At 39.4% G+C, this 12,813-nt stretch overlaps 1 protein-coding gene across 2 annotated transcripts in view; it reads right to left on the reverse strand.

Moving 5' to 3' along the window:
* Nucleotides 1-12,813, reverse strand: part of IMPG1 (interphotoreceptor matrix proteoglycan 1) — a 124,715-nt gene that overhangs the window by 89,766 nt on the left and 22,136 nt on the right. Inside the window, exons 2-4 of one of the 2 annotated variants that reach the window (XM_008684840.1) lie at nt 10,976-11,209; nt 1,500-1,666; nt 1,203-1,231 (exon numbers count right to left, since the gene is read on the reverse strand). In XM_008684840.1, coding sequence (XP_008683062.1) covers nt 1,203-1,231; nt 1,500-1,666; nt 10,976-11,209 — 430 coding nt within the window. The remainder of the gene's footprint in view (nt 1-1,202; nt 1,232-1,499; nt 1,667-10,975; nt 11,210-12,813) is intronic. The other variant, XM_008684841.1, reaches the window with a different exon arrangement.

The raw sequence follows: 12,813 nt of genomic DNA on the forward strand, positions 1-12,813 counted from the left end.
TAGGAGTCAGGGCAAAGGGTGTGTGTGACTCTATCCTTACCAATCGGCCTTCTGTACATAGAGCATGAGGGGACCAGTGCGCAGAGGATATTCACAGGGTAAGAGGAAGATGTGGGAATCTCTTGAAAGTCATTGAACAGGGCTCAATGTAAGAAATTTTTCAGACTTATTAATCCAGCAGCGGTTATACAAGTTAAGGAGGGGAAGAGGTTAGAGGCAGGGAAATCCATTAGGGAGATCAGATTTGACATTGTTCACAATGTAAATTAGTAAGGTCCTAGAACAGGTTGTTGGCAAAGGGAACAGAAATGAAGGAACAAATGTGAAAAGCATTATGAAGAATTGTCAGTATTTCATACAGCCAAGTTTGTGTCTCTCTTAGTATTATCTTCAGAATTAGATTTCTAAATGTTATAAAATGTATGTAATTTGTGTTTAGAGTTTGTCTCTCTTCTTTAATCATTTTATCTAATGTACTTTTCTTTGGCTTTTTCTCATTTTGATTTTCTTATTTGATATTCAGTTCTTGTTGAGAATATAGCTCAGTGCTTCGGTAATTTAGTTTGAGAAATACTAATGCTTTACAGAATACCAAATGAGAGTTCATAATGCAGGCTGCTTTCTTTCTTTCTTTTTTTAAAGATTTTATTTATTTATTTGACAGAGAGACAGCCAGCGAGAGAGGGAACACAGGAAGGGAGAGTGGGAGAGGAAGAAGCAGGCTCCCAGCAGAGGAGCCTGATGCGGGGCTGGATCCCAGGACCCCGGGTCACACCCTGCGCCGAAGGCAGATGCTTAACGACTGAGCCACCCAGGCGCCCCCCTAATGCAGGTTGCTTTCTGATTGTATTAGTATTTTCCTGATGTAACTAATAGTTTATCATAAATTCTAAAAATCAAGCTATTTTAATTGTTCTCTATCTTATAAGTGAAAAAACACATTAGATACTTAACACATTGTAAGGAATCCATTTTATCTGCAAACATAGTGCCAACATCTATCTCAGTCTTTAGGGTCTATCCATTTCCCCTTTATATACTCATTTATCTTTAGCGCAGTATATGCATAGTTTGTCTGTCAGAATAACCTACACAGATCTCAGTGCTGACGTAATACCATAAAGGTACAATAGCTCAGTCTCACTCCATTATATGATCTTTCAAAAGTCAAGAGCATGCTGCACTCTATTTTGGGTACTTACCTCTCAGGGAGGTGTCTCTGTTTTATTCTCTGCAGAAAGATAAAAAGTAATTTTACCAGGAGAAAATGTCAACTGAAGAACTAAAGTCTATCTTCATCCCCTTTTTCCTTTAACTTCACTTCAACCAGCCTGTACAATGCTATTTTGCAAAAATAAAACTTTTGTTGGCCTTATCAGATATCTCTAAGCATTTCTTCAACTAATTCTTATGCAGTGGAAACCAACTGAAAAGGGGCAGGGGCTGGAGGTCTGGGAGCTTTTCGGATAGTGCTCCAAATGCACAGTGTTTAGACTTACCTGCTGAAGAAGATCCAGGTGCTCCTGCGAATTGCTGAAATTTTTTCCAATGTCAAAGAGGCAGAAAGTCTCCTGCTGGCAGAGGCTGACCCAGTCCTGGTATTCCCCTGGGTCAGGGATGCGATCCAGAAAGATCCGATATGCTTCCCACACTGCTTCCTGACACACTGCAATGAAGCACCATTAGGAGCAAAAATCGCCGCATCCTGAGATGATCCCTGTTTCCCAGCCCAAGCATGATCTTAGAACATGGAGCGCTCTTTTATGGCTTATGTGGACACACCAATTTACAGCCCACGGAAATTAATCCACTTAATAAATATATATTGAATCCCTCCATGTGTTACAGAGAAAAATAAAAGAAGGAAGACAGGGAATATGAGAGAGAAAGAGAGAGAGAGAGAGAGAGAGAGAGGCTGTGGTTTAAAATAGGGCAGTTGAGGAAGGCCTCACTATAAAGGTGACTTTTGAGGGGCGCCTGGGTGGCTCAGTCGTTAAGCGTCTGCCTTAGGCTCAGGGCGTGATTTTGGAGATCTGGGATCGAGCCCCGCATCGGGCTCCTCTGCCGGGAGCCTGCTTCTTCCTGTCCCACTCCCCCTGCTTGTGTTCCCTCTCTAGCTGGCTGTCTCTCTCTCTGTCAAATAAATAAATAAAATCTTTAACAAAAAAAAAAAAAGGTGACTTTTGAGCAGTATGGAGAAGGCCTCAAGGCTGGAGAATGCTCTGAACACTGAAGGAACAACAAAGAGGTCAGTGTGACCAGAGCAAGGATGACCATAAAAGAGGATGAGGACAGAAGGTGCGGTGAGGGGAACAGCGCCTGTGTAGCGCCTTGTGGACCAATAATCTTCAAGCTGGGGCTTAGGTACCTGGCTGTATTTAAAGACTTTTCAGGGGATAAACAGGCACACAGACAATTTAAAGAGAATCAATACCTAGGTCCCATTTTTCCTATCCTGCTTTCCTAAAGTAGGTCCCCCTGAGGACACACCTTTCCTTTTCCCCTTTCCCTTTGGCCCACATCCTTCCCCAGTCATCGCTCCCTCTTCTTACTGCAGCACAGTGCCTTTAGGTTGCCACACAAAGCGACCCTGTGAAATAGTAGTGTTGAGGTTAAGAAACCAAGTGAATTCAGCTGACGGGCAACACTTGTTTTTGCAGCAGGGGGTTTCTGATTCTTTGCTTTCAACACATTAGAAGAAGTCCTAATGACAGCTGACAAGTCAACAAAAATAATGACAAATCATGATGTGATTGTTAGCATATAATGCCGAAGCAACTTAAAGAATAAAGATATTACTATAACAAAACTCCCGTCTGTTTCCATCTACTTATTTACATTTAAGTTTTCTCAGAATTTAAGGGAAACTAAGTAAAAGAATAGGGATAAAATTGATGCTAAGTCCAGTTTCATTCTGGCAACACATAATATGAATAATAAGTAATAGTACGTGAACTCATATGAGGAACAACACCATAGCAACTCCATGTATCCAGAGGCTGAAGCTACTGAAACCTAAGCTGCAGGCCCTCCATTTAAATTGGCCTCTTCCAAAATCTTGTTCTAAATTTGTATTTATAAATGTTAGTATCCACAAAACCTGTATCTGATATTTTATCTGTCAAGGGAAATTTACTTGAATTTTTTGGTTAAATTTGTATCTGTTTGTTTTAATCAGTTATATATTAAAAGTAATTATAAATGCAACTGAATCCAGAAGAAATTTCTTTGTATGCATAAAGCCTATAGCAGCAGGAAATAAATAAAATCTGTAATTTAAATTTATATACGTATTTTTGTTACTGAGAAGTATGTAAGAGTAACGACTAACAGACTTTCAAGCATAAAATAAATTACATTAAGATAAGGCTGTGAAGTGGGAATGGGAAGGGAAATGTGGACATATGAAGAAAAAGGATCCCTGGGGCACTTCCTACTGTTGAGAAGGGTACATGAAGGCACACACTATGGAGTATTCGATGGTAACTATTGAGGAGCTATGGGAGATTCTACTGGATGCATACAAATGCTCTAATTTTTGTTTTATTTTCAATATCCATATTTACAACTCACCAGAAGTTGCATCTTATCCAATTATTTAAACTTATGATGAAAAACTTTAGATATTAACTGAAAAGCATGCAAAGGGGTACATAGTATAAAAATTATGTTAGAGGATTACGTGAGGGAAAAAAGTTATAGGACATCTGTCATAAGCAATTATAATATGTTGATTTTTACCTCAGGAGGAATGGGGAGCAATTGGAGGCTTTGGGGCAGAAGCTGACATCATCTGACTTTCTAAAGAAACTCTGCCTGCCTGCTGAGAGGAGGGGTTGGGGGAAGGAGCAAGTTGAGAGAACACCAGTTTGGAGACTCTTACTCCTATGCTTTATCCCTCCTCACTCCTTATTTTTATACGTCTGGATTTTTCTTAACTTTTTGTTTTAAGAGGCAAAGAGAACTCCAGACCAACAGAAGCTCAGGTTATTTGCCAGCAGCCACCAGAACCCGCAAAACCAGGAGTGTGTGCAGTCCTCTCCACCTCAAATGTGCCATCTAGTTTTCCACACCCGGGAAAGTAACAGGAGTCAGCACACGTGGAGAGCAAGTGAATCACCTTACCGGGAGAACCCACTTTTGTGAATGTTGTTGTTCTCCTGCCAGGCAAGGGTCAGAGGGTTGTAATGCCCTTTCTAGTACCAAAAATCATGCAGTCTTTTGATCTTCATTTCTACTCAAGGGTCTATTTATAATGCAAGAAGGGAACAACACTTGAATATCTTGGGACTTGCCCAAATCTTAACAGTTGCGTGTCCATCTGAGCAAACAAGTTGCCCTCGCCATCTTTCTCATCTACTTACTCCACACTCTCTTTCTTGGTGTTATTTTGACCTTCCATCTCTCCCCAATGCGCCTGTTAATTTAGTTCAAAACACATTAAAGTGCCAGAGATACAGCATTTATATGTATATAAAATCAAGTAGCGCTGCCTTTTGAGGTCTTAGTGTTGGTGACTTTCACTGATAAAAACTGTGTGTGAAACATCTGGGAGAACATAATGTGATAATCCTTCTGTTTACCAGTTCAATGTACCCTCAGGCATGTTGCTTTTGGTCTCAGGTTAAGTCTTCCTTTTATTTCAGTCCAATTTAAGGCTTGTTTTTTGTGCCTGCATCTTGCTAGCTCTGCTCCTTTCTCTGCTGCCCTTTCTTATACTTCAGAGACACAGAACACCCTCACCCCCATTAAAATCTCTTTTTCGCAAAGGTTCTGAGAGAACTTTCTCCCTGAAGCACAAATGTCTGAAGCTGTTTAAATAATTATTTCCCAGAGAAGGGAGATCACAGCCAACAACACAGAAATACAAATGATTATAAAAGATTATTATGAAAAATTATCTGCCAACAAATTGGGCAATCTGGAAGAAATGGATAAAATCCTAGAAACATATAAACTACCAAAAACAGGAAGAAATAGAAAACTTGAACAGACCAATAATGAGCAAAGAAATTGAATCAGTAATAAAAAATCTCCCAACAAAAGTCCAGGGCCGGAGACTTCCCAGGGGAATTCTACCAAACATTTAAGGAGGAATTTATACCTATTTTTCTCAAACTGTTCAAAAAAATAGAAATGGAAGTAAACTTCTAAATTCATTCTACGAGGCCAGCATTACCTTTACCTTGATTCCAAACCCAGACAAAGACTGCACTAAAAAAGAGAACTACAGGCCAATATCACTGATGAACATGGATTAAAATATTCTCAACTAAATCTAGCAAAATGCATCCAACAGTACATTAAAAGAATCATTCACCATGATCAAGTGGGATTTATTCCTGGGTTGCAAAGGTGGTTCAATATTCACAAATCAATCAATGTGATACACCATATTAATAAAAGAAAGGATAAGAACCATATGATCCTCTCAATAGATATGGGAAAAGCATTTGATGAAGTATAACATCCATTCTTAATAAAAGCCCTCAACAAAGTACGGTTGAAGAGAACATATCTCAACATCACAAAGGCCATATACAAAAGACCCACAGCTAATATCATCCTTAACCGGGAAAAACTGAGAGCTTTTCCTCTACAGTCAGGAACAAGATAGGTGTGTCTACTCTCATAACTACCATTACTGGAAGTCCTAGCCTTAGCAATCAGACAACAGAAAGAAATAAAAGGCACCCAAATAGGCAAGGAAAAAGTCAAACTCTCACTCTTTGCAGATGATGTGATACTCTATGTAGAAAACTCAAAAGACTCTACCAAAAAATTGCTAGAACTGATACATGAATTCAGTGAAGTCACAGGATACAAAATCAACATACAGAAATCTGTTGTATTTCTATACACCAATAATGCAGCAGTAGAAAGAGAAAGCAAGGAATTGATTCCATATAATTGCACCAAAACCCGTAAGATATCTAAAAATAAACCTAAACAAAGAGGTAAAAGATCTGTACTCTGAAAACTATAAAATGCTAATGAAAGAAATTGAAGATGACACAAAGGAATGGAAAAACATTCCATGCTCATGTATTGGGATAACAAAGATTGTTAAAATGTCTATACTACCCAAGCAATCTACACATTTAGTGCAATCCCTATCAAAATACCAACAACATTTTTCATAGAGCTAGAACAAACAATCCTAAAATTTTTATAGAACCAGAAAAATACTGAATAGCCAAAGCAATACTGACAAAGAAAAGCAAAGCTGGAGGCATCACCATTCTGGACATCAAGTTATATTACAAAGCTGTAGTGATCAAGACAGTATGGTACTGGCACAAAAACAGACACACATATCAGTGGAACAGAATAGAAAACCCAGAAATAAACCCACAACTATATGTCAACTAATCTTCAATGAAATGGGAAAGAATATCCAATGGAAAAAGGACAGTCTCTTCAACAAATGGTGCAGGGAAAACTGGACAGCAACATGTAAAAGGATGAAACTGAACCACTTTATTACACCATACACAAAAATAAATTCAAAATGGATGAAAGACATAAATGTGAGACAGGAAACCATCAAAATCCTAGAGGAGAACAAAGGCAGTAACCTCTTTGACCTTGGCCAGAGCAACTTATTAGTAGACACATCTCCTGAGGCAAGGGAAACAAAAGCATAAAAGGAACTATTGGGACTTCATCAAGATAAAAAGTTTCTGTGCAGCAAAGGAAATAGACAAAACTAAAAGACAACCTACAGAATGGGAGAGGATATTTGCAAATGATATATCTGATAAAGGGTTAGTGTCCAAATATATAAAGAACTTATAAAACTCAACACCCAAAAGCAAATAATCTAATTTAAAAATGGGCAGAAGACATGAACAGACATTTATCCAAAGAAGACATATGGATGACTAATAGACACATGAAAAGATGCTCAACATCACTCATCATCAGGGAAATGCAAATCAAAACTACAATGAGATACCACCTCATACCTGTCAGAATGGGTAAAATGAAGAACACAGGAAACAAGAGATGTTGGTGAGGATGTGGAGAAAGCGGACCCCCTTTGCACTGTTGGTGTGAATGCAAACTGGTACAGCCACTCTGGAGAACAGTATGGAGATTCCTCAAAAAGTTAAAATCAGAACTACCCTACGATCCACAATTGCACTCTTAGATACTTACCCAAAGGATACAAAAATACAGATTTGAAGGAGTACATGCATCCTAATGTTTATAGCAGCATTATCAACAATAGCCAAACTATGGAGAGAGCTCAAATGTCCATTGACCGATGAATGGATAAATAAGATATGGTATATATATGATGGAATACTCCTCAGCCATCAAAAAGAATGAAATCTTGCCATTTGCAACGATGTGGATGGAGCTAGAGTGTATTATGCTAAGTAAGTCGGTCAGAGAAAGACAAATACCATATGATTTCACTCATATGTGCAATTTAAGAAATGAAACATGAACATAGGGGGAAAAAGAGAGAGAGGCAAACTATAAGACAGACTCTTAACTATAAAGAACAAACTGAGGGGTGCTGGAGGGAGGTGGTAGGAGAATGGGTTAAATGGGTGATGTGTCTTAAGGAGGGCACTTGTGTTGAGTACTGGTTGCTATATACAAGTGATGAATCACTAAATTCTATTCCTGAAACTAATATTACACTACATGTTAACTAACTGGAATTTAACTAAAAACTTGAACCTAAAAAAAAAATGATTTCCCTGGGATATTGTCATTTATAGGGATCCAAATGTTTAAGATGAAACAAGGACCAGCAATTTTTCTTTAGACTTTTTGAGGGGTAGGTTCTTTTGGTGACTGCTCTGATGTCATTTTTCTGACTCCCTAGAAGCTTAGCACAAAGCAGGAGGTGTAGAATCTTTCTGTGATCGGGAGAACAGGAGCACAGCCCATGTCCCACCAGGAGAGTTCCCCCATCCTTACCAAAGGGGCACCAAAAGAACCCTTGAAAGTTGAAGCATCAAAGTATCTCAGGGCTGGGAGGAGTCTGAAAACTTCTGAAAGCTGGATTTTTCTAACCCTTTAACTTACCTGTTAACTTATCTTACTGCACCATCCTTCCCTAAATCTACCAGGAGAGATTTCCACAGGGATTCTAGGGAAATCCAGAACGTTGCCTCTTCAGTCTTCCTACCGTTGCTGGCCAATACCTGAAATCTGACCACAGAGTCTTAGTCTTTCTGCTGAACGCTACACTGTAGGCTCTTTGGCGATGTGGGAAGAACCCCAGGAACACATATCTTGGAGGCCAGGCATGCCCTGGGATAGTCATTCACATTTGTAAGGATTAGGTTAGAACAATGGTATGTAAAAAAAACCCACCGGGTTGCGCACAAATTAGATGGAGGGATAACACGCTGGAGTAGGAGTCAGAATGCTGTGTTCTAACCCTGCTCTGCCACCAACGATGGCCCTAACTGAGCACATCACCTCACTTTTTAAATCTTTGTCATGGGGGTGTTGGTTAGATGTTCTCTAGACCAGTGTTTCTAGAACTTTAAGGTGCAAATAAACTACCTGGGGATCTCATTAAAATACAGATTCTGGAAGTAGATATGATGGGGTGAGGGTAGGTCGCATTTCTAACAAGCAGCTAGATGCTGGTGATGCTGCTGGTCTATGGACAATACATGGAGAAGCAAGAACTAGGATTCCCTCTATCTTAAACTTTCTCTAAGGCATACACTTGTGTGAAAGAAATATCTAGCTTTTGATATTGAGGTTGGGACAGAGGTGGAGGGAGAGAGAAGAAGAAGGAGGAGGAGGAGGAGAGGAAGGGAGGGAAAGAGAGGGAGGGAGATACAGAGAGGGGTGGGGGGTGTGAAGGGAGTTTGCCTGGGTAGGAGCACAGGGTTCCCCTGAGAGACTACCAGAAACAAACTTGCCTGTCTTGTATTTGTGCTTTGGGATGAGTATGTTTATGAGTCTACCATGAAGCTCAGAACATTTTCATTTGTGTTGCTTTAAGCATTGGAAAAAGAAATATCTCAACATTCCATTTGATTTGATGAGTGTGGAAACTTTCTCTCCTAAGTTTGAAAGATGTCAAAAGCTAATTTTGTAAAAGCAGCACAAAAACAATAAGTGTGCTACTCTGTCAAAGGAGCACCACTTTGCAGCTAGGTCTTATTTCTTGTTTCTTTGTGAACCAATTTGTTAGACTTAAGAAACCCATGCTGATGAATAGTAAAATTTCATATCACCCAGGGGCAGCCATAAAGATAATGGACTGTTGTTGCCGTGGGGAGAAAAACACTGGTTTGTTTCATCTAGGAAAACAAGAATGAAAAAGGCAAACCTAATAAGAATAAAGAATAAAATTCAGAGTTAAAAATTTGGTTGTGGCAATAAATAGTCTATTTTATAAATACCTGTGATGAATCAGTTGTATTTGTGAATGTCATAAAGAATTAGAAGTTATATGAAAATAGCAGTAGTGTTCATATTCAATGTGAGGCATATGCTATATATTTCACGTCCATTCATGAATAACATGAAATTTACGAGTGTCATTATCTGGTCAATGTGTAGGCACATTCAAAGTGAATAATTTACACATTATTGTCTTTTCTTTGCATTCCCAATGGCCTCTTTGCCTCCTGTATCCATCAACAAGCATTTACTCAGAAACTGCCACGCAGAGGTGCTATGCTAAGACCTTGGAATAATAATATAGTGTGCTTGATTTTCTATAATTAGAGTTCTCCTTCTGACTGTGATCCAGTACTTGTCATTTCTCTGTGGGTGTGGCTTCTGTCAGAAAGCAAATGTCTCTTCCACATAAAATGAGACATATGAGGAACATAAGGCTTGATATTTTTGAGACTGTTAGTTATGCCTCCAAAACTCAGCAAAAACTCCTCCCCAGACTAACTCAACCTTCGTACATTTTACAGATGTCAACCTTCAAGAACTTTGCGAGATGTTGGTATCATGAAAGGGGTTCTCTGCTCTCTTAATTTGCAATACATCACAGGCTAGAATTGAACGAGCACATTTTAGTTAATGGCCTTAAAATAGAGCAGGTTGACTGTGCTTTTTGGAATGGAAGCAAATGTCTCATGTGATGAAGGCAGACCTCAGCAAACCCCCTCAACGTTCACATGTAAGATGAATTGAGTTTAGGCTCCAGCTAGCTAAGATATTTTGCATTATTTGGAGCAACCTGGGGGATTTAAGAGTATCTACTAAAGATTCTCTTTGGTTTTGTTTTGTTTTTTTCATTTAAAGAAGCGGCCATGGCGACTGTTTCATCTGTAGTAAGTGGATGACTAGGCCGTGGTGTGATTGAGCTCCATAATGATTTCTGAGAAAGCCACAAGAATCCTGTTATGCCGTCTTGGGGTGAAAACTGCACTGTAACTCTGCTGGAAATCCCAGTAATTGTGTTGTAAATCCTGTTAACACCCCTGCATCATATCTTGGTAACCACTGTTAGTTTGTGACTCCTCTGCATTTGGGTGTGCCTCCAGGTTTCCAAACTTCAGAACTTTTTGCTGGATCAGCAATAAACAACTTAACAGGAAGGGAGAGAGGATCTGGATTGTAATGTTGCTTTTGAAAAATGAAATCTTAAGTCACACATCAACTTGCTCAGATTCCTGATATTGCAAACATTCTGTGCTTCTTACTTCATAATAATAACATTAAAACTCAATATTGGGCTTTGGCAAAAATAAAACAAAGAGATAATACCCAGATGCTGAGGCCTTCTGGTGACTTGTTAAATGCCTTAATGGTTCTATGTTGCACAGGACATTATTTTAAACTTAAGAGGAGATATCTACCATAGTTTTGAATGTTTACTATTCATCACTCTCAGATTAGTTGACTGATTTTTATAACCCTTGTGACTAAATGAGAGATTCTAGAAATTTGGGGCTAAAGACAATGTATGGATGAGTGAAAGGGAGGGTGTAAGAGAAAGGAGAGGCTAAGCAGGTTCCACCTCTTTCCTTACCTCTCAATCTATAATAAGCTTGAAGACTGGCTACAATCTGTTTCATGGATTCCTGTGGACAGACTTTAACCCCAGTTGGGAAAAATGTTGACCTTTTTGTTCGATGCTTGGCCAAATCGAATATTCGTTGCATGGTTGACACTTTGTACATTTTTGCGGTACTTTCAGTTGTTTCGATTCTTGGGGCATTGTCTATGTCTTTAGTTTCAGAATGGTATATTTTAATGGAGAGATCTGTAAAAGAAAGATTGATTTCCTAGTGAATATATACATTGATACATGTGAAATATATGATAAACGAATGGGATAAACTAAAAGTTATAATGCTCTGGTTTATTCAAGTTCTACTTTGGTGCAACTGCCAAATTTCAGTGACGAGGCATTTTCAGAAACAAGGGAATAGCATAATGAGCTGATCAAGTGTATTTTTTTAAAACCAACATCTCAAATCATCTTGCCTTTAGGAACTGCCAAATATTGAAACCATTTCCCACACATCTCTAAAAATCACTCCCCACTTAGCACTCAAGCCTCCCGAGAGATGCCTCTTTTGATAGACATTATAATTCAAGTGCGGAATGATAGCACATTGTGGTACCCAGAGGTGCACTCTGGATGAGGAAGTGGAGTGCTTCTAGAAACCTAGGGGGGAAAATGCAACAAAACAACTTTCCCGCCTATTAGTGGCAGCCCTAGGATTTCCGTATGGCGGGGCTCAGAGGGTGGCAATCTGGTTGAAAGTGAGTTGGGACAAGACCATGTGTTAGAGTTGACTTTACAGAGAGAGCAGGATATTTTTTGGAGCAAGGTGAGAGGAAAAATGAAGGGGAGTGTGAAGAGATCAGATTGGCAGGGGATTTCACTCCCTGAGCCATTTCAACCTCCTGGCACTGCTGTATCTGTTAGAGTTGGGTCTAGACCTCAGTTTTAACTCTCTGGACCTTTTGTAACGATAACTTACATTTATTTAAGTTAGGTCTAGACTTCATTTTTAACTCTCTGGACCTTTCATAACAATAACTTATATTCATTTAACACTTTTTTACTTTGAATTTTTTTCATGTGTGTTATATTATTTCATCAAAGCTCTGCTATACTGATGAAACAGATACTCTTTTTCTCAGTTTATCACACGGTAGGGTACTGAGGCTTGGAGGTGTCAGAGCCTGTTAACGGTGGTCAGATCTCAATTCCTCCTCTCCCACTCTACCTCTTGCCTTTTATCTGTCTTCCATTTAAGAAAGGAATTACTGATGAACAGTTGGGACCACTCACTATGGCCCCTTGAGATCCTAGGCATGTGGCTTACTGAGACTTACATTCCCACTCTACTAAAGGAGAGCCTCAAACTCTAATCGGCTGGCACAGACAAGGGAATCAAGCAGAAATACAAGTAGGGTAACTGCGGAGCAACTCAACTCTTGCCACAAAGCATAAAAGCCCCTCCTTCAATACAGGGGGTGGACCGAGTCCTGTGGGAATACCTATTCTCTGGTATTTTGAGGAGTCTTAGAGTACTCAGTCAATGTTGGACAGTGATAAATTCTTAGGAATCTCCAGGAAGAAAGGGAGTGTGTGGATTAATTTGCTCATCCAGCTACACATCAAACCAATAAATCATAATCTCTGAGTGGAACGCAGCATCAGCAACTTTTGAAGGTCCCTAGGTGATTCTAATATGCGTGCAGGCTTGGGAAGCCACTGTTTTTATAGGTAAGGGCACTTCAGGTGAAGAGTCGAGACAGTTCATCTCAAAATGGCTTAAACAAAAAGGAAGTTATCACACAGAAGGGAAAGCTAACAGTAAGGAATGCCTGGTGAAAACAGAACTCGAACTC

The sequence above is a fragment of the Ursus maritimus genome, unplaced genomic scaffold (assembly GCF_017311325.1).
Source record: "Ursus maritimus isolate PB19 unplaced genomic scaffold, ASM1731132v1 scaffold_29, whole genome shotgun sequence".
Classification (NCBI taxonomy): domain Eukaryota; kingdom Metazoa; phylum Chordata; class Mammalia; order Carnivora; family Ursidae; genus Ursus; species Ursus maritimus.